Here is a 23,725-nt window from a genome sequence, read left to right as displayed (position 1 = left end):
AACTTTAAAAGTTGTTAAATATCCAGAAAAGAAGCCATGTAAGTTCAACCAAATCTATTTATGCTTTATCACTAGACAAGCACAGGTCTGAATGTTACGGTGATGTTATTACATTAAGTGAAGATGCTGTTGCTACACCAAAAGATTATGTACTGTAACAGTGACAGTATTATTTTTAACACTTAAACTGAAGCTAGAATGAGCTAAAACATTTAAATTTCTGAGCTAACCTTTTATACAATTAAACCTTTAATTGATACAATAATTTCCTAGGTAAGATTAATACTTTTGAAAGTCTCTCTCTCTTTGCATATATATTTTTATTTTTATCCTGCATTCTACTGATACATGTTTAAAAAGTAAAATTAAAGTCTGTACCTAAATTTAAAGGACAAGTTGATACATTGAATTAAAGCACCTTAACTTACTAGGATTATATAATGGATAACAACAATATAGAAATCTAAGTATATTTCAGAGAACTCTTCTGTTAAAGACACTATCTTGCTTATCTTCAGTGAACAGGTAATGATGCCTAATTAAAACAGGCTTGTGTGTATGTGTAAACCATACCCCTAAATCCACACATCTATACCCTCACATCCAGTATCAAATATACACTGTGATGACGGATTCACTGCTCAACCACGCTGTCGATTAGTGGTAGAAACTTCTATAGTTCTTTGTTAACAGGTTAGCATTTGGCTTCTGTTTGTTGATCCAAACAAAAAGTATAAGGAAAGGCAGAAGCAAAGCATTTATAAATTTAATTACATGATTAGCTGTTTCAAAATCATAGGGTCTTCACATTATGGGGTGAAGTAACATTTTCTAAATCTTTATACGCAAATAAACACCAGTTTAGAAGTATAGCATCTTAACATTGCTAACTCAAATGTATGCAGACATAATCTGGTAAACTGTTTAATGGCAATACTGCCACCCTTACTGATGAAATCTTAAATTGTTAATGTGGCTTTATATATTAGACCATTTGTCATACATTCATGTAAATTCTGGTCTATTTGATTTATCCTACAATGTAGAGGGTATAAGTCACAGAACATATAGTATGCTCAATGTAAACTTTTTAAAAAATTGTTATTTAGTAAGGGCCAAGTTATGAATGCACTTTAATATCTTGTGACCATTCTTTCAAGCTCAAAAATGTACCTTACATTCAGAATACTCTTTAAAAAAAACATAGGCTTTCCACTAAAACATGCTTCATAGGATGAGGATTTGAAGTTATATTTTCAAGCATAAATTTAAGAAACATACTTACCTTTGATTCGAGGTAGACATTTGCTGATGACATTTTTGTAATTTTGCATATGTAACTAACTAAAGAGATGGCACAAAGAATAAACAGGCTATCATTAATTAATGCTCGAACAAACACCGTCCACTTCAATTGATTTTCTGGGACATCTCCATGGACTAGCACTGCACAAGTCAAGTTCACCACTAAAAAAAGAAGGCTTGCCAATATGAAGCCCAAATGCAACAGAATTCTGAAAGAAAAAAATAAATTTATTAGATATCTATATACTAATGAGAGATTAGATTTAATTCTGAATTAGTTGTGTTATTTTAGGTACAATAACTCCTTCAGTATAAAATCTTTATGATTTAATTAAATACAAATTAAATAACCACTCAGAGTTACTTGAGATATCTTTGCTGTTATAAAATTAGTATCTAAACCTTTTAAAAATGGCATTAGATTTTAAAACATTAACTTAAAAATAATCTCACGTGGACTTGAATTCAGTTGCCTCTACCAGGAAGAATAATATAAGATTATTTTAACACTAATTCAAGGAATCCTGCCTTTTTCATTTTTATAACTACTAACCATATTTTCATTGACCTTTTCATTCTAGGAATTACCAGGTTTTTATAATTTTCCTGGAAAGTTAATACACTCTATCTAAATGTAAACTGATCACTAATATTAATTTTAAGAGGTTGAGGGAAACGTGCTTTAAATAATGTTCAATTCTTATGAGCTTCTGATTATCCATAGCAAATATCATTTTCAAACATGGCTAAAGAAGAACATAGGGACAGTATATGTGGCGTTTCAATACCTTGGCTTCTTATAAAGTTGCATATTTACTATGCATACAGAGAAACTCTGAAAATGAAATGCTCAACTGTATCCTTGGGGTGCCTGGGCTCAGTGGGTTAGGCATCTGACTTCAGCTCAGGTCATAATCTTGCCATTCATGAGTTTGAGCCTTGTGTGGGGCTCTGGGCTGACAGCTCAGAGCCTGGAGCCTGCTTCAGATTCTGTCTCCCTCTCTCTCTGCCCCTCCCCTGCTTGTGCTCTCTCTCTCAAAAATAAACATTAAAAAAAGAAAAAGAAACGCTCACCTATATCTCGTAAAGAAAAATTAGACCACCACATAAAAACTCTTCATGTAAGGTATGGCTACCTGTATTAAGTAGCTGTGACAGCTCTCTATATGAAAGTAATCCCAGTTCAAATACATTTATAACCCAAATTAAGATGAGCCAGAAATTTATTCAGCATCCTAATATCTTTTATTTTGGATCATTTTCAACAGTGGGAATCATAAAATGTTGTCTGCCTTTGGAAATAGTTTAAAAGAGGTTAATTGAAGGTAATGTGTAATCTGTCACAAGCAATCTTTGTTTGTTAAGTGTACAAAGTACAAAAATTTTCGCTTGAGAAGTTTAGATCTTAATATTCTCTCAGATTAAATAATAAAAATAATAATATTAACTTGAAACCCAAAATGGACCTTGAAATTGTCCCTATGTCCAGAGGATTGTAAGAGTTTAGAAAGCCAAAATATAGAGGTTAAATGAGTTGAATAGCCAATGAATTAGCGGGAGAATTGGTCTGAAACCCAAGTCTCCTAACTCCCCAGTTTAGCACTCTCATTTTTGACATTAATCAGTACCAAAACATTCCTTATTTCATGCAACTATTCTACACACGCTTGCCCCAAAAAGTATAATCTAACTTTAATATGTGTAGGCCCTATGAAACTATATCTGACATCTAAAGCATGACAGCAGCAGAACAGCAAAAACAGGTGTTAGGCAGCAATATGGCTGAGGGGAGAACTGTAGAATCCGCAATTCACTTCTGATGTGCTAATCTAACCACTGGACTTCCTATAAAACTGCTACAGCACCCTCAACTACCATGACCTTCTACTTTGAGAAGTCTATTGGGAAAAAAATTAGATCTTGCTACTCACGAAACTTACTTGTGTTTGTCAAGTTCAGTGGCACATCTGACTTTACATATAACCTATAAAAAGAGTATAGAAAGGTTTTTGAAAATGTGTAATATAGTATTCTTGAATTTGTTTTGACTTTGTGTTTCAAAGTGATAAACTACAAATAATAATGTTACAAAAAATAATAGTTAAATAAACTCAAATGTTAACATTTGAACTACCATGAAGCAAAAACAAGCAGGTTTCCAAAGGCTTAAAACAATAATAATTTTCTTTGTCCCAAATTTAAATTTCTATCTTTAAAATTTTAAACAGAATGAACTCAATTTAAACATTTATTGAACTTTTATTGTGAGGCAGACATTGTGCTGGATAGCTTGCCACCTTTTCTAAACTTCATTATATTACTCACATTTTGTGTTAAAATGGAACTACTTACTTAAATATGAATATGACTGAATATTTTCCAAAGATTTTTTTTCCCCTAAGATGAAATGAAGTAGCAAAAGGAAACAGGGGACCAAAAAATGAACACAAAGAGAATGAGCATATATCATACTTAGTAAACTTCCTTCTTTCACAAAGCCTTGCAAAGGGCAGGTTCTCAAATACTTGTTGAATAAAATTAAGTAGGTAGGTAAGTAGAATTTGAAATGAACATGGTAAATTCTGAGAGCATAGTGCAGAAGGTCTTAATTTCTCACTGATGAATTTGAACTTTATTTATAACGGGAAGATACTGAAGTTTTTTTATGTAGATGCTGCAAAATATGAAATTTCATTAATATGGCATCAATGCACAGACTACTTTAGAGAAATTATGTACTTGAAGTAGAAAGACTAGTTATAAGACTATTGAAATAGGGTATGAACTTTGGGGGCATGGAAGGAAAGAGGCAAGCATAATAGCATTATAAACAAAAACAGTATATGTACTCAATAACATATTACATTCATTCAAGCATTTATTGAGCACATATTTTGAAAGGTGCTATCGATTCATAAATATAGTAACTGTTTCTGCTCTCAAGGAGCTCAGTGTATTGAAGAAATAGATAAACCATTTATTTTAACATATTGTGATGTCCATGCAAAAGATGCTATCACAACATCTAGGAAGGGAGAAAGACTAATTCAGTCCAAGAAGTGGTAAGAGGTGAGGAGAAAGGGGAAAGACTGCATAGAGTCAGGGAGGACTTCTCAAAGGAAGTCACACTTGAGCCAGAGCCAAGTTATGAAGGGCAAATGAGTGTTAGGCAAATGCTCAAAGATAGCAGCCTATGCATCTACTCATATCCATTGTATTTTTGTTAAGCAGAAGGTAGATGTGATACAGGAGTCCAAATCATACCACTTAAATCATTCTCAGATGTACCCATTTCCTCTGTCTCCACTACTAAGGTACATATTACAACAGCTTTTTAATTGGTCTCTCTGCTTCTATTCTTTATTCTTATCTTTAGAAGATAAGTGTTCATTTTACTACATTTCCTTTTCTTCTCAGCTGTCTACATATAATTTTAATTATTTTTATAAATATATATTACACAAAACTCATCATTTGATTTTTTATTTTTTATTTTTTTTAAACTTACATCCAATTTAGTTAGCATATAGTGCAACAATGATTTCAGGAGTAGATTCCTTAGTGCCCTTTACCCATTTAGCCCATCCCCCCTCCCACAACCCCTCCAGTGATCCTCAGTTTGTTCTCCATATTTATGAGTCTCTTCTGTTTTGTCCCCCTCCCTGTTTTTATATTATTTTTGTTTCCCTTCCCTTATGTCCATCTGTTTTGTCTCTTAAAGTACTCATATGAGTGAAGTCATATGATATTCGTCTTTCTCTGACTGACTAATTTCACGTAGCATAATACCCTCCAGGTCCATCCACGTAGTTGCAAATGGCAAGATTTCATTCTTTTTGATTGCCGAGTAATACTCCATTGTCTATATATACCACATCTTCTTTATCCATTCATCCATTTAGGCTCTTTCCATACTTTGGCTATTGTTGATAGTGCTGCTATAAACATGGGGGTGCATGTGTCCCTTCGAAATAGCACACCTGTATCCCATGGATAAATGCCTAGTAGTGCAATTGCCGGGTCGTAGGGTAGTTCTATTTTTAGTTTTTTGAGGAACCTCCATACTGTTTTCCAGAGTGGCTGCACCAGCTTGCATTCCCATCACCATTTGATTTTTAAGTGTACAGTTCAACTGCATTAAGTACACTCACATTGCTGTGCAAACCATTGCCATCATCCATCTCCAGAACTTTTTCATCCTCCCAAACTAAAATTTTGTATTCATTAAAAAATGACTCCTCATTTTCCCTCCTCCAGTACCTGGCAACCACCATGCTATTTTCTGTCTCTGCGAATTTGACTGCTCTAGGAACCTCATATAAGGGGAATACAACATTTGTTGTTTTGTGATTGGCTTATATCACTTTAGCATAATGTCTTCAAGGTTTACTCATGTTGTAAAGTGTGTCACAATTTTCTTTTCCTTTAAGGTTGAATAAGATTCTCTTGTATGTATATACCACATTTTGTTCATTCATCCATCAATGGACACTTGAGTAGCTTCTACCTTTTGCATATTGTGAATAATGCTGCTATAAATAGCATATTCTATATATGAACATGTTTTTAAAATTTTTTTAACGTTTATTTTTGAGAGAGAGAGTCTGAGCCTGAGCAGGGGAGGGACACAGAGAGAGAGAGAGAGAGAGAGAGAGAGAGAGATGGAATCTGAAGCAGGCACCAGGGTCTGAGCTGTCAGCCTAGAGCCTGATGCAGAGCTCGAACTCATGAACCATGAGACCATGACCTGAGCCGAAGTCGGATGCTTAAATGACTGAGCCACCCAGGTGCCCCTATATGAACGTGTTTTAATATGATTAAAAAAAATCATTTGACAGTAAATTGTATATGTGATGCCCCTTTAACCCTAAATGTGCACTTCAATGTATACTTCCCTAAAAAATAAAATTCTCTTACATAACCACAATATAATTACAAAAATCATACAATTGAATATTTATATAATACTATTATCTAATCTTCAGGCCTTATTCAGATTTTGCCATTTGTTTCAATAATGCCACTTATGGAAAAAAATTCCAGGATTATACATTAATCTGTGCATTTAAACTCCTTTAATTTCCTATTTTTCCTATTGTCTTTTCAGTGATTTTACAGTATGCTTCTCAGTTTGGGTTTATCTGTTTCTTCATAATTAGATTCAGGAAATGCATTTTGGTAAGAATACCACAGAAGTGATGGTGCTGTTTTCTTCTCAGTGAATTATAAGAGGAGGCTCAAGATGTTGATTTGTCCCATTACAATGATGCTCACTTTGAGCAATTGGTTAAGGTGGTATCTACCAGTGTTCTCCACCTGGTAGACACCACCAGGTTTCTCCACTAAGTTACCATTTTTCTCATTGTAATGAGTACAATGTAGAGAGGTATTTACAGACTATGTAAATATCTTTTGTTCTTCAAACTTTCATCCAGTAGTTTTGGCACCTATTGCCTGAATAAATTATTACTATAATGGGACAATTCCCTCTTAAAAAGTAAATCTGATCATACTATTCCAGGACAAAGCCCACACTCCTCTGACATAACAGGTCTTTCATCATCTCACCCCACCTTCTCAACACTGCATCCTTTTATCCCATCTTCAATCTTATGGTCTGGTCATTATGGATTATTTACAGCTTTTAAAATAAGGGATTCAGTTTCACATCTCTGTGCATTCATATGTCTTTTTACTTTACCTGAAGTAAGTTTTCTTGGTATATAACAAATTCCATCTCATCCCCCAAGATTTTACTTGAGAGTCATCTTTTATATTGTCACCTTAAGTGCCTTAGGAAGAGAGGAACTAGTTTGTATCCTTGTCTTACTAATCATACTTTATGGCATTTATTTACATTTTTATTTCCCTCTTAAGAGAGAACATAATTTACTCATATTTATAGCCCCAGTGCCTAGCATAATTCTTGGTTCATAGTAGGTTTTCAGAAAATGTTGGAATGAATGAATAGTGAATTTAAGTGAAAGCAAGTATTTTGGCATGTTGTTATAATGTGGGTAAGTGAAATGCAGCACAAATTGAAATTGGAGGGGCAATCATGGGGGCCTTGTGTAAAAATTCTAAAGAATTGTCTTTAACCCCTACAAGCTCTATAATATGAATTTATGTTTGAGTGATTTCTTAGGTGAAGTGTAGAAAATGGATTACAATGGTGTAAAGAACTCTAGCTAAAATACTGTCGAACTTGAGTGAGTCTACTCAACCACATTCTCAGGTTATGAATCTAAAGACCTGAATGTGAGAACTAAAAACATAAAAATCCTAGAAGAGAGCACAGGCAGTAATTTCTCTGATACTGGTGATAGCAACATTTTTCTAGATATTTCTCCTCAGGTAAGGGAAATAAAAGCAAAAATAAACTATTGGGACCACATCAAAATAAAAAGTTTCTGCACAGCCAAGGAAACCATCAACAAAACAAAAAAGACAACCTACTGGATGGAAAAAGATATTTGCAAATGAAATATCTGATAAGGGGTTAATATCCAAAATATGTGAAGAGCTTATGCAACTCAACACCAAAAAAACCCAAAAAACAAAACAACAACGACAACAAAACAAAAACCCAAAATAATCTAATTAAAAGATGGGCAGAAGACATGAACAGACATTTCTCCAAAGATATACAGATGGTTAACATATACATGAAAAGATGTTCAACAGCACTAATCATCAGAGAAATGCAAATCAAAACCACAATGAGATACTACCTCATACCAGTCAGAATGGCTAAAATAAAAAAGGAAAGAAAGAAAAAAGGAAAAAAGTGTTGGCGAGGATGTGGAAAAAAAGAAAACCTTTGTGCACTGTTGGTGGAAATGCAAACTGATGCAACCACTGGGGAAAACAGTATGGAGTTTCCTCCAAAAATTAAAAGTAGAATTGCCATATGATCCAGTAATTTTAGTACTCAGTATTTGCCCAAAGAATATGAAAACACTCATACAAAAAGATACATGCATGCATGTATACATGCATAGCCAAGACATGGAAGCAGCCCAGGTGTTCATTGATAGATGAATGGATAAAGAAGATATGGTACATACATACAATAGAACATTACTCAGCCATAGAAAACAATGAAATCGTGAAATTTGCAACAACAGGGATGGATCTAGATGGAAATAAGTGAAAAAAGTTAGGCAGAGAAAGACAAATACCATATGATTTCACTCATACGTGGAATTTAAGAAACAAATGAACAAAGAAAAAAGAGACAAACAAAAAAAGACTCTTAGAGAAAATATAGAGAACAAATTGGTGGTTGTCAAAGGGGAGGTGACTGGGGGGATGAGTGAAATATATAAAGAGAATTAAAAGTACACTTATTGTGAAGAGCACTGAGTAATGTACAGATTGTTTAATCACTATACTGTACACCTGAAACCAATGTAACACTGTACATTAATTATACTGGAGAAAAAAGAAAAGAATGTTATATGAACAAAATTATACACTATGTAACCTTTAGGAATTGGATTTTTTTCACTCACCATAATTCTTTGGAAATGCATGTAAGATTGTTGTGTGTAGAAATAAATTTGTTCTTAAAAAAATAATAAAGAACTGATAGAATGAGGGCCCCACTGACAACAATTTTTAAAAAGCGGGGTTGTGGAATTGATTCTTAGCTTTAAAATTTATTACAGGAAGAAATATTGAGAAGACAGATGAGTTTTGGAATATAGGAAGGAAATTACAGCCACCTACAGAAGTAACAACTGAAACTAAGACTAGAAGATATTTGAGAGCAGTGTAGAATGGGAAGACAACCTGTGATATGCTCACATTTAATAGAATTAAAACAAAGAGGGAAGAAGAGACAGATGGGCAAAGGAGACAGATCTAAGAATCAAACTAGTCATAGAAAACAGTAGAGTAGTTTAGAGGTAACAGGAAGCAAGTATAGCCCTTGTTAAATTCTGCAGAAAGTCAAGAATGACTAAGAAAAGGTCATATGGTTGGGTTACCAGTATGTCATTGGTACCTTGAAAAGAATAGTTTTCAGTGGAATAATAGAACAAATGTACATGGAGTTAATAGAGGGTACGACAACAAAGACAGCGAGTATAGACTCTATGAGATATATTTGAAGATAAGAGAAATCTGGGAAAATCTGTGTTGAGACATTTTTTTAAATGAATACTGCATATTTATGCATGGTCTAGGTCTTCTGTACAAAGGGCTTTGCATAGCAAACATCCTTGAATACTAGTGATACTATCTCTACCTTAAGTCCAGAGGGAAGATTTGTTTCCCAAATAATAGAATAAAGATAGAGAACATCACCCTCTGTGGGGACATTCAGGGGGTAGTAAAGTCTCCCTATCCTTCCTGGCTTACATTCCGGAGTAAAGATAAGGTCTGACTGTCTGCCTCCCTTCCTTATTTCAGGGTTCTTCCCCTGTAACATACCTGCTGCAGGCATAGGTAACATCTGGCCCTCACTCCGTTAACCTTATGGAAACTGGGGCTAGGGACCTGATGCAAGATGTTGCTTTGGTTGTTTTTTCAATGAGTAATGACCCCATGGGTCTTGTGTTTTCTGTTAGTATATGTATATACAACTGTGGGAAATTAATCTGTTAGCTTGCAAGTAAGGTAAAATCTCAGACCTTTCATTGTTTCTAATGTAATAATCTGCTGGTCAGAAACAGAGTAGAGAGGGTGAAATGATAAATGGGGAGCAGGAGAGAGGAAGGGAGAGTTCAATCATTAAAGAAGGCTCTAGAAGAAGCTTGAAAAGGAAAATACATACTTTTGAGTCAAGAGGTTAGAAAAAAATAGTTGAAGAAAAACCTGGAGGTCTGCACAGAAAATTTAAAATAATCTATAAACCAGCTGTTAAGATAAGAAATTTGGATGTAGCTGTGCATGGATACAAACATTTTGATCTAGAGAAGATGGCTGAGAGAATTGGGCAGATGGATTCTATTTTTTTCTAGTAAAGTAGGAGGCAAGGTCATATCCTGGGAAGGGATGTTAGATTTAAGCACTGGTAATATGGAAAACATTTGGAACACATGAATAGAAGGGTTATAAAGGAATATATTGAGAAGCAGAGAGGTCCAGGTAAAGTCAAGCAGTTGTCAGTGGATACAGTTTGCAAGATTTCCTAATTTTAAAATCGGAAAAAATCTAATAGAAGAAAATGGATGCCATTACAAAAAGTTTAAATAACTAGGATGCATTTTTCATGTAATAATTTAAAACTGTAATATGCAAAACTATTAGAGAGAAAGAAAAAGTGGGTGAGTGAACTATGTTGGCACAGCAAGAAGTCAAGTAAGGGGAATACTAGATTGATCGTAGGTTCTAAGTGCAAAAGAGATCACAAGGTGGCTAATGGAGTAGGAAAAACAGAAGTAGTAAAGTGATTAAAAGTTGGGATAAGGTTGAGAAACAGATAAAAGGATGATTTTAAGATGTATAAGGGAAAAGAGATAGAAGACACTAGTTAGAAAGAATTGCTTCATTTTAAAGAGTTGACCCAAGGTGTGGCCTTGCTTTTGGGTGGCTAAAATAGAAAGGGAGGATTTTAGAGCTCTGAGAAGCCACTGAATTGAGTCTCATTGGATGGATTATCAATATGGGCTTTGAAAAAGATCTATATAACAGCAGATCAGGGCAGAAGAAAGTGCTGATTCATCTAGGAAAGTGCGAGTTATTATTATAGCCAATGATGACCTAATCAGATGGCATGGATTTCAGAGATGATGATGGTATAACATCAGTAAGTAGTATTGGGAAACATAAAGTAGTCTGATTGCTCTTCCCACAAATTGAGATTGGGGGGGATGGTTTATAAGGCACAAAGTGTCATCTGGAGAAAGCTAAATTTTAGTGAAGGTACTTAAAAGTTTCAAATGAAGAAGAGAATGGGGACAAGGTGGGAAATATAATAAAGTTACGGGTCATGTACAGGGATAAAAAATGGGTGAGAAGTAGTTGAGGAGAATAAGGAAAAAATTTTTAAAAATTAAATGAAATTCAGGAAAAAATTAAAATTAAAATTTTAAATAATTAAAAATTAAAAAAATCAGCCTATATTTGCAGAGTACATTACAATGCGTCATAAATACAACCAGTGGTTTACATCACATTTGGGGTATAATAAGGTTAAAAACAATGATCTGATATTAGTAGAATACAGAATATGTACTTTATAGAATATAGCTAATAGGACAAGATCCTGAATAAACCAAAAATTAGTAATATAAAAAATGTCATGGAATTACATATTATTTGTTAAGACAGTAAAGGGTAGTTAATGAAACATAACAAACATGTAGATTTTTTTGAAGTTTAGAATGGTAAATAACACATCTAAATGACTTGCTGATGTCAATTTATGTCAGAGGGGCCATATCTTTCCAGGTCTTTCTTAATACCAAAAAAAAAGAAAACCCAAAAAAAACCCCAAAAAAACCAACAACAAAAAAAACCTGAATAAATGAGCCATTTACAGAAGGATATTGTTCTTTACTACAAAAGTATAAAGAATTCTATGGCTTGATCGATATCAAATGTTTTTCATCATATAACCTATCTTTATCCCACAAAGTAGTAGCCCCTTGTTTAGAAAATGTTGATTTAGAATTTTTGAATTAATGAATATATAAAATACTGTTATCATTTAGCACACTTTATTTTATTAAAAAAATTCAACCTATTTATAAGTGATCTGAAACAATTTTTCCATTTTAAAATGTCAACTTCCGTATTTTGTCTCCCTATTGAACTCCTCAAGTAAAGGGAAGAAAGATCAGAGTACGACAAATATATTTTATTTGTGAATGTTATCTAATGTAAGTTTAATTCATACAGGTATCCCAAGATTTGAGAAAGAGTGACACTACAGCTATATATTATTTATTGTTTTCTGTTGCATGTAGACCCATGTTGCATGTAGATGTTAGGGAATGAAATACTTATAGAATTGATGCATTTTATAGAATTTATTTTTTTTCCTAGTTGATTTTTTCACTTTTGTTGATTTCAAATAGAAACTTAAATGGAATTTTCATTGGAATTTTCAAGTGGAAACTTTATTGGAAAATTTGTCATTGATGCAATTACTTTCACAGACACAGTTATCCATAGTTTCCATCTCAATTGCTTAAGTTCCCATGAAGAGTAGTGCACCATTTTCAAGCCTACCATTGCTACTGCTTGCATATAAAAAATGAGGCTTTAGCTATAAATTGAATAGCCAGACATTTTTTAGATATTACCTCTCAATGCCTATATTTCATTTTTAAGAACTTTCTCTCTCTCTTTTTAACCTTCAAAGCATATTTTTCTTTATAGCAGCCTATTCTTTCTGGGATACACAGGATACAATACATTCTTGTCTCTCTCTTATGACACTAAAACCTTTTTTTTTTTTTTTTTTAACTTTCTTCTTTCAGGCAGACAAAATGAGGAAACAGAGAAATTTAACCTGAATGAAAGAATGAAAGAACAGAACAATGACATAGCAAGAGATCTAAGTGAAACAGATATAAGTAACATGCCTGATAAAGAATTCAAAGCAACGATCATAAGGATACTCAATGGACATGAGAAAAGAGTGAAAGATATAAATGAGACACTTAACACAGAAATAAGGAACAACATAGCAAAAATACAAGGTTCAATAAACAAAATGAGAAACACATTTGACAGAATGAACAGGATGGAGGAATGAGAGGAACGAATTAATGATTTAGAAGACAGAGTATTGCAAAGTAATCAAGCTGAACAAAAAAGAGAAAAGAGAAATTGCAAATTTAGAATAGACTTACGGAACTCAGTGACTTCATCAAATGTAATATTTGTATTGTAGGAGTCCCAGAAGAAGAAGAGAGAGAAAAGGGGCAGAAAATTTATTTGAAGAAATAATAGCTGAAAAACTCTGTAATCTGGAGAAGGAAACAGCTATCCAGATTCAGGAGGCACAGAGAACTCCCATCGAAATTAACAAAAGCAAATCCATTCCCATCAAAATCAACAAAAGCAGATCCACACCAAAACATATTGTAATTAAGTTGGTAAAAGACAGTGATACAGAAAAAAAAAAACTAAAAGCAGCAAGACAAAATAAGACAGTAACTTACAAGGGAGGGGACTTTTCAGCAGAAATTTTCTAAGTCAGACAGGAGTGGCATGGTGTGTACAAGGTGTTGAATGGGAAAAATCTGCAGCCAAGAATACTCTATCCAGCAAGGCTACCATCCAGAATAGAAGGAGAGGTAAAGAGTTTCCTAGATAAACAAAAACTAAAGGAGTTCATGACCACTAAACCACCTCTACAAGAAATATTAAAGGTGACTCTGAGTAGAAAGGAGAGACCAAAGTGACAGTTATAAAGGTAGGAAACACAAAAGCAGTAAAAATTACTATTTCTGTAAAAAATTAGCCAAGGAAGTCACAAAATAAAAGGATATAAAATATGATACCATATACCTAAAACATGGGGAGGAAAGAAGTAAAGAATGGGTTCAAACTTAAATGACCATCAACTTAATATAGACTGCTATATGCAGAAGAGTTTACACACAAATTGAATGGTAACCACATATCAAAAACTCACTAATAAATATGCAAAGAATAAAGAGAAAGAAATATAAATATATCACTAAAGAAAACCAGCAAACCATGAAAGAGAGAAAGACCAGAAAGGATCAGAGAAAATCTTCTGAAACAACCACAAAACAAGAAGTAAAATGGCAATAAATATATATCTATTGATAAATACTTTGTATATAAATAGACTAAATGCTACAATCAAGATATAGGGTGTAGGGTGACAGAATGAATTAAAAAAACAAGATCCATCTATATGCTGCCTGCAAGAGACTCCTTTTAGACCTAACGACACCTACAGATTGAAAGTGAGGGTATCTAACTGGGATTTTTGATCGTAGGGTCGTGAGTTCAAGCCCCACTTTTGGCGTAGAGCTTACCTTAAAAAATAAATAGAAAGTGAGTGGATAGAGAAACATCTAACATGCAAATGGATGTCAAAAGAAAGTCAGAATATTAATACTTACATCGGACAAATTAGACTTTAAAACAAAGACTTTAACAAGACAGAAAGGACACTATGCATAATAAAGACGACAATCCAACGAGAAGATACGGCAATTGTAAATATTTATGCACCCAACATAGCAACACCCAAATACATAAAACAGTTAATAACAAATATAAAGGAACTAACTGATAATAATAACAATAATAGTAGGGGACATTAACATCCCATTCACATCAATGGACAGATGATCTAAACAAAATCAATAAGGAAACAATGACTTTGAATGGCATTGGAACAGATGGATTTAACAGATATATTCACAACATTCCATTCTAAAACTCCAGAACACACATTCTTTACATTTTTTAATAAAATTTTTATATAAATTTTAAATAAAAATTTTTAATAAAAAAATATAACCAAAGAGGTGAAAAACCTATATTCTTAAAACTATAAAACACTGATGAAAGAAATTGAACATTCTCCAGAACAAATCACATATTAGCTTACAAAACAAGCTTCAACAAATTGATGAAGATTGAATGATCTATCAAAAAGATTCTAGGGGTGCCTGGGTGGCTCAGTCGGTTAAGCATTCAACTTCAGCTCAGGTCACGATCTCACAGTTTGTGAGTTCGAGCCCTGCATGGGGCTCTGTGCTGACAGCATGGAGCCTGCTTCAGATTCTGCTTCAGATGCTTCAGATTCCCCCTCTTTCTGCCCCTCCCCTGCTCGCACTCTTGTCTCTCTGTCTCTCCAAAATAAATAAGCATTAAAAAAAAAGATCCTATGCATCTTTTCTGACCATTATGTCAGAAGGTTGTGTAGAAGTCAACCACAAGAAAAAAAATCTAGAATGACCACAAATACATTGAGGTTAATAACATGCTACTAAACAATGAAGAGGTCAACCAGGAAATAAGGGAAGAAAAAGTACATGGAAACAAAAATGAAAACACAACGGTCCAAAACCTCCAGGATGCAGTTAAAGTGATTCTAAAAGGGAAATTTATAACAATATAGGCCTTCCTCAAGAAGCAAGAAAAAACCCAAATAAAAAACTTAACCTTACACCTAAAGGAGCTAGAAAAAGAACAACAAACATAACCTAAAACTAGCAGAAGGAAAGAAATAATAAAGATCGGTGAAGAAAATAAATGACATAGAAATTTAAAAAAACAATAGAGCAGATCAATGAAACCAGGTATTGGTTCTTTGAAAAAAAATTTTTTTAAATTAATAAACCTTAGAGAAACTTATCAAGAAAAAAAGAAAGGACTCAAATAAATAAGATTACAAATGAGAGAGGAGAAATAACAACCAACACCAAGAAATACAAACGATTATATGAGAATATTATGAAAAACTAGATGCCAACAAATTGGACACCTAGAACCTAGAAGAAATGGATAAATTCATAGAAACATAAACTACCAAACTGAAACAGGAAAAAATAGAAAATTTGAACAGACAGGTAATCAGCAAAGATATTGAATCAGTACTAAAAAAAAAAAAAAAAAAAATCCCAACAAACCAAAGTCCAGAACCAGATGGCTTCACAAGGGAATTCTACCAAACATTTAAAGAAGAGATACTACCTCTTCTTCTCAAACTATTCCAAAAAACAGAAATGGAAGGAAAACTTTCAAATTCTTTCTATGAAGTCAGTAATACACTGATACCAAGACTACATAAAGACACCACAAAAAAAGAGAAATACATGTCAATATCCCTGATGAACTTAGATGCAAAAATCCTCAATCAAATACTAGCAAACTGAAACCAATACATTAGAGAAATCATTCACCATGATCAAGTGGGATTTATTCCTGTGTTGCAAGAGTGGTTCAATATTCACAAATGAATCAACATGATATATCACATCAATGAGAGAAAGGATGAGAATCATATAATCATTTTGATAGATATATAAAAAGCATTTGACAAAGTACGACATCCATTCATGATAAAAACCCTCAACAAGTTAGGTTTAGAGGGAACATACCTCAACAAAATAAAGGCCATATATGAAAAACTCACAGCTAACACCATCCTTTATGGGGAAAACTGAGAGCTTTTCCCCTAAGGTCAGAAAAAAGACAAGGATGTTCACTCTCAACACTTTTACTCAACATAGTACTGGAAGTCCTAGCCACAGCAATCAGACAAGAAAAAGAAATAAAAGTCATTCCGATCAGTAAAAAAGATTTGCAGATGACACGATGCTCTATATAGAAAACCTGAAAACTCCACCAAAAAACTGCTAGAACCAATAAATGAACTGAGTAAAGTCACAGGATACAAAATCAATGTACAGAAATCTATTGCATTTCTATCCACCAGTAATGAAGCCTCAGGAAGAGAAATTAAAAAAACAAGCCAATTAACAACTGGACCAAAAAAAAAAAAAAAAAAAAAAAAAAAAAAAAAGATACCTAGGAATAAATATAACCAAAAAGATACCTAGGAATAAATATAACCAAAGAGGTGAAAAACCTGTATTCTTAAAACTATAAAACACTGATGAAAGAAATTGAAAGAAATGGAACACAAAGAAATGGAAAGACATTCCATGCTCATGGATTGGAAGAACAAATATTATTAAAATGTCTATACTACTCAAAGCAATCTACACATTTAATGCAATCCCTATCGAAGTAGCACCAGCATTTTTCACAGAGCTAAAACAAACAATCCTAAAATTTGTATGGAACCACAAAAGACCTTGAATAACCAAAGAAATCTTGAAAAAGCAAAGTAAAGCTAAAGGCATCACAATTCCAGACTTCAAGTAATACTACAAAGTTTTAGTAATCAAAACAGTATGATACTGGCACAAAAATAGACACATAGGTCAATAGAATAGAATAGAATAGAAAATCTGGAAACAAACCCACAACTTTATGGCCAAATAATCTCAACAAAGTGGGAAAGAATATCCAGTGGGAAAAAGACAGTCTTTTCAACAAATGGTGTTGGGAAAACTGGTCAGCAACATGCCAAAGAAAGAAATTGGACCACTTCTTACACCATACACAAGAATAAATTCAAAATGGATTAAAGACCTAAACATGAGACCTAAAATCATAAAAATCATAGAAGAGAACACAGGCAGTAACTTCTTTGACATAATCATGGTGACTTTTTTCTAGATATGTCTTCTGAGGCAAGGGAAACAAAGGCAGAAATAAACTATTGGGATTATATCAAAATAAAAAGCTGCTGCACAGTGAAATCAACAGGTCAACAAAACTAAAATGTAGTCTAAAGAACAGGAGAAGATATTTGCAAATGACATATCTGATAAAGGACTAGCATCCAAAATATATAAAGAACTTATACAACTCACCCCCCCCCCCCCCCAAATAAGTAATCCAATTAAAAAACAGGCAGAAGACATGAATAGACACTTCTCCAAAGAAGACATACAGAGGACCAACATACACAAGAAAAGATGCTCATCATCAGGGAAGTGCAATTCAAAACCACAATGAGATATCACCTCACATCTGTCAGAATGGCTAAAATCAACAACAAAAGAAATGATAAGTGCTGGCGAGGATGAGGAGAAAAAGAAAAACTTGGGCACTGTTGGTGGGAATACAAACTGGTGTAGCCATGTGGGAAACAGTATGGAGGCTCTTCAATTATTTCCACAATTGCTTAAAATATTTTATTAAAGACACAATGTAATTTAGCTAAAAATATTTATTAAAGGGGACGATATAATGTATTTAAGGCACATGAAGAAGTTTTGGCATTAAGTTGCAAGAAAAGGAATACAAATTATCCCAGTAAATTTCAGAATCTATTACATTAGCACACATAGTTTTTAAAAAACGTTTCAAGAGCACCAGTAATCCATCCCCGATAGGGCACAAGCTTCATGACTCGGTGTCCCCATGCTTAAGCAGCTGCTGTCTGGTATACTCCCAAATCAGCAGTGCCCCACTCACGTGGACGTTGAGTGAGTGGATAATACTTTTTTTTTTTTTTAATTTTTTATGTTTATTTATTTTTGCTAGAGAGAGACAGAGTGTGAGTGGGGGAGGGCAGAGAGAGTCAAAAAGTTAAAAAATAGAAATATACTAGATCTAGTACTTGCATGACTGGTATTTACCAAAGAATACAAAAACAATGATTTGTAAAGATACATGTACCCCTATGTTCACTGCAGCATTATCTACAATAGCCAAACTATGAAAGCAGCCCAAGTGTCTATCAATTGATGAATGGACAAAGAAGATGTGGTATATATATACGATGGAATATTATCCAGCTACAAAAAGGAATGAAATCTTGCCATTTGCAATGATATGGATGGAACTAGAGAGTATAATGCTAGGCAAATAAGTCAGTCAGAGAAAGACAAATATACGATTTCGCTCATATGTGGAATTTAAGAAAAAGAAAAGAGCAAAGGGATAAAAATGAAGAAATGGATTTATAGAGAACAGACTGATAGTTACCAGAGGGGAGGTGGATGGGAGGATGGGTTAAATAGGTGATGGGGATTATGGAGTGCACTTGTCAAGATGAGCACCAGGTGATATATGGAATTGTTGAATTGCTATATTGTACACCTGCAACTAATATAACACTTTATGTTAACTAACTGGAATTAAAATAAAAACTTTAGTTTTTAAATGTTTACTTATTTATTTTGAGAGAGAGAGAGACAGCATGAGCAGGAGGGGAGCGGGGGCGGGGGGGAAGAGAATCCCAAGCAGGCTCCACACTCTCAGTGTAGAGCTTGATGCAGGGCTTGATCCCACAATCCTGGGATCATGACCTGAGCTGACATCAAGAGTCAGATGTGCAATCAACTAAGCCACCCAAGTTCCCCTAAAATAAAAACAAGTATTTTCTCTCTGCTTCATCTGTTTTCTTTCAAGTTGCTTAAAAATGACGTTATACAATCAAACTGGGGAGTTTTGATTTATAATCAAATACAGTTCCAGGTTAATATTGAACATACATATCTAATTTTGTTGTCAAATGAAACTCCACTAAAACAATAGTAAAGGAATTTTCTTAAAAGGCATAAACCCCGGGCATCTGGGTTGTTCAGTTGGTTAAGCATCCGACTTTGGCTCAAGTCATGATCTCACGGTTCCTGAGTTCGAGCCCCACAGGTTCTGCACTGACAACGTGGAGCCTGTCTCAGATTCTGTCTTCCTCTTTCTCTGACCCTCCCCCATTCTCTCTCAAAAATAAATAAATAAACATGAAAAAAAGGCATTAACTCCCAAGTTTGAGTAGAATGGAAAAGGATACAAAAACAAAAATTGAGAAGCTAGAAAGCAGATGGATGTGTGTGCAGAAAATTTAACATAGTGTGCTTGAGGCTGTTAATTTAAAAAAGCCTACTTGTAAGGCTTCTCCTTGGCTGGTATTTGGGAACTTGGATTTCAGGAGGATTCCCAACATTCCCTACATGATAAGGGTGTTTCATTGAGCCTAAACTGTTTGTGCAAACAATATGATTTATACTCAACATCTGCTTTCCTTCTGGGAGTCTGGAATTTTGGTATGTCTTTGGCAGAGTGCTTACCTGTTTCAATCCCAATAAAATACTTTAGCACTGAATTTCTACTAAGCTTCCTTGGTAAGTAACATTTCATATGTGTTGTCACATCTCTTTACAGAAAGAACTAAGTGTATCCTGTAATTCCTCCGGGAGAGGACTCTTGGAAGCTTGTGCCTGGTTTCCTCTGGACCTTACTCCATGTGTCTTTTCCCTTTGCTGATGTTATGCTATCCTTTCACTGTAATAAACTATAACCATGAGTATAATAACTGTGAGTCCTTCTAGCAAATAATCGAGGCTGAGGGTAGTCTTGGAAATTCAAAACACAATGTGTGATTATCCAAGAAAGATGAATCCCATGACAGTGGTGAGGAGGGTTGAGGACCAACCTACTATACATTTCACAATCTTTCAAAAGATATAGGAACCAAGAAAACCAAATACCACTGAAACTGAGATGTGGAAGTAGCTAAAACAGAGATAGATAAAAGCTATTTAAGAGCAGTTAAATGCTTAAATCTCTTTACTAGTCTATCACCTGGGCAAATGCCCCTTAATCATCCTGACTGGGTGCTTACTTTTTTGGAGAGACTACTCTGGCCTGGAAAGTTAGATGGCAGTCACAGTTGGTAGTTTGGCATCTTGCTAAAAAGAGAGTTTAATGATGAATACCAAGTATAGGGATTCTTCCATCCCTTACCTTTTTCCCCAATTAGGTTCTCAAAGTGCTGTAAACTAGACCTCTATTGTCAAAGGATTACAATATTTTTTCACCATGAACAATCTTATCATCCCAAGAGAAAAGACCTAAATTTACTAGCATCAGTGGTTTCATAGCCAGTTGACCAGCCAGATCACCCTACAATGTGTACATGTCTCACCCATGTTTAGAACTTCCATTCTTAATTATGAAGACACCCAAGGATAATCAGATAGCCTAAAAGTTTTTAATGAAAGATGGAGATCAAAACAAACATAGGAAAAAGAAAATTATACAGAAAGAAAAAAAACCTAAACAAAAAATCCTATTGTTAATAGAATGATAAGATACTGCACTCATGAAAAAAAAAGATTCTGTTAATAAAAAATTCAGAGAATAAAAAAGCTCATAGAAATTAAACATGTTTGTGGAAGTGAAAAAGAGAAGGGCTGGAAGTTGAGGAAATCACCTCAAAAAAGTAGAGTAAAAAGACAGATGCAAAATAAGGGAGAAGAGGTAAGAAAAGAATCTGTCTTGGAGGTCCAACATCCAAATGTTAGGAGTTCCAGAAAAAGAGAACAGAAACAAAGGAGAGAAAATCATTGAATAATGAAAGAATGTTTCCCTAAAGGATACATGTGACTAAATTGAAAGGGTCTGTTCAATGCCCATCAAAATGGATAGAAAGCAGACTCATATGAAGAGACATCCTCTCTGAACACTAGGGTCAAAGAAAAATCTAATGGTTTTCAGGAAAGAAAAAAACAAGTCACATATAAAGGATCAAGAATCAGAATGGCTTTCAAACTTTAATAACAACACTAGAAGTGGAGCAATACTTTAAAAATCCTTAGGGAAAATTATCTCTAACCTAGAATTCTATAGCTGCCTAAACTATCAATCAAGTATGACAGTAGAATAAAAATATTTCATACATGAAAAGCCTCAAAAAATTGCTTATCAAGCACCCTTTCTCAAGGAGGTACTAATGGATTACTTCGCCGAAACAAGATATACAGTGAAGGATTAACCCGGCAGGCCTGAGCTGCCTAAACTCTGCACATTTCAAGGAAAGATCTGGCCCTTCCTTGGCTCTTGGAAGATAATTTCAAAGTTTTGCATGTGTCTTTGTTTACCTGGAGCCTTGGGTCACAAAAAATTGTCTATGCTAATGATGTGATTCATGGTGGAAGGCCTGAGCCATGTGGTATCAATCTGACCTTTGAGAAGGCTGGAGATTAAGAAACAAAGGTCAGCCCCAAAGACACCCCATTCCTACATCACCGTCCCCCAATAAAAACTCTGGATACCGTGTCTTAGGCAAGCTCTCCTGGTTACAATACTTCATAGGTGCCACGTATTGTTGCTAGGAGAATAAATGTTATGTGTAAGACTCTGCTGGGAGAGGACAACTTGAGCTTATCACTGGTCTCTCCTGGACTAAGAAACCTTAGAGATTTAATTAAATAACTTAATTTTACAAATAACAAAGCTGAGTTTCAGAGATTAAATGGATTGTCCAAGAACACATAGGAAATTGAAAGAATTAAAATCCAGATGTCCTGACTCCTAATTCAAGGCTCATATGAATCCTGGTTTTCTTTGATATATTCACACATTTCGATCTTTGATGGTATATAGTTGAAGTTAATTCCCTAATTTTTAAGATGACAAATGCTGCTTTATTAATAGTGGTGTCATCTGTATGTCACAGCAACTGCTTATTAGTTGTTCAAGATTTGAAGAATTAACATGTCCAGGAAAAATATATTCAGAAACCAAATTTAGTAAAATATAATGACCTAAAGCAGTTTAACACCTTCATTTTGTGTTATTTTGCATGCTATTAAGTATCTTTACCATACCCTTTACTTAACCAGAAGTATTTTTTTAAATCATAAATAAATTTTCTAGGAATGAAGTATTAATTTTATGAGAAGAAAAATTTATGAGCTTTCATTATTGAAAATCACTCTAAAACATAATAGATTACTATGGCCTATTCATTAGCTTAGTATGGACAGTTTTTGAAGATAATTTAACATATTTTATGTCAAGGAATATACAGATTTTTTTTATTTAAAAAAAAGTTTATTATTTCTTTTTGACACATAGAAAGAGAGAGAGAGAGACAGGCAGAGAGAGTGGGGAACAGAGGATCCCAAGAGGGCTCTGCACTGACATCAGAGAGCCTGATGTGGGGCTTGAACTCACAAACCGGGAGATCATGACCTGAGCCAAAGTCGGACACTCAACTGGCTGGGCCACCCAGGAGCCCCCAGAATTTATTTCTGATCTGAGTCCCACTCATGGTTTTAGACTCCTTAGGAAACCAATTTAAATTGAATTTGTGCTGAAACTGTTTTATCCTTTAAAAAGGTTTTTCTAACACTAAATCTCCCATTGTATATTACTGATTTTTCACAAAGCCTTTCATGCTTTTTGAACCAGGAAAATAGCAGAATTGCTTTTTGTGAAGATAGAGAAAGAGAGCCAGATTCATTGGAGAATATTGGTCTGACTGATAATGGTGGAGAAAAAAATGGGCAGAATATTATCAGAAGAAGTAATAGAATATCCCAGGGAAGGAAGAAGCAAAAGGAACACTGCTTACTTTTTATCCTGATTTCTTAAAAACAGTAACCGTTTGAACAAAATCAGTTTGAATGTAACATAATTACATTAGCTTAAAAACCTTTTAATTCCATGGTATGACGGAAAAGTTCCCTCGAGTACACTGTATCACCTTAAATTAGCCCAAGTGTTTCCATCAGCAGTTGAATAAAGTACTATACAATTAAGTACTGCTTTTCCTCAGTGAGGAAAAAGCAAAAAAGTTTAAGAAAATATTACTCAAGCATTTTTATCCTCAGACTAAAGCTGAAAAAAAAAATTCTAGAGTGTGATCATTATCTTAAGGAAAAATGGCTGCTATAATTGAATTTTTTAAAAAGTTATAAAGATTTGAAGTATCCAGCTACCCCTTATCTTAGAAAGCAGATGATTCTAAATATTTATGTATTTATGTCCCAAACAAACTTTGATTAGTTTTAACATAATATGTGTAACTTTTAAAATTGGCATTCATATCTCAGAGATAGAATTCACAGTGTATTCACAACTCACAGAACTCACAATTCACACTCTATTA

The 23,725-nt window shown here is 34.1% G+C and overlaps 1 protein-coding gene across 2 annotated transcripts in view; it reads right to left on the bottom strand.

Annotated features, from left to right (window-relative positions):
- Nucleotides 1-23,725, bottom strand: part of GPR137C (G protein-coupled receptor 137C) — a 65,142-nt gene that overhangs the window by 23,629 nt on the left and 17,788 nt on the right. For both annotated transcript variants that reach the window (XM_019451804.2, XM_019451803.2), the window contains exons 2-3: nt 3,246-3,289; nt 1,286-1,514 (exon numbers count right to left, since the gene is read on the bottom strand). In XM_019451804.2, coding sequence (XP_019307349.2) covers nt 1,286-1,514; nt 3,246-3,289 — 273 coding nt within the window. The remainder of the gene's footprint in view (nt 1-1,285; nt 1,515-3,245; nt 3,290-23,725) is intronic.

The sequence above is a fragment of the Panthera pardus genome, unplaced genomic scaffold (assembly GCF_024362965.1).
Source record: "Panthera pardus isolate Hobbes unplaced genomic scaffold, ASM2436296v1 HiC_scaffold_24, whole genome shotgun sequence".
Classification (NCBI taxonomy): domain Eukaryota; kingdom Metazoa; phylum Chordata; class Mammalia; order Carnivora; family Felidae; genus Panthera; species Panthera pardus.
This window is presented reverse-complemented; position numbering and strand designations above follow the sequence as displayed.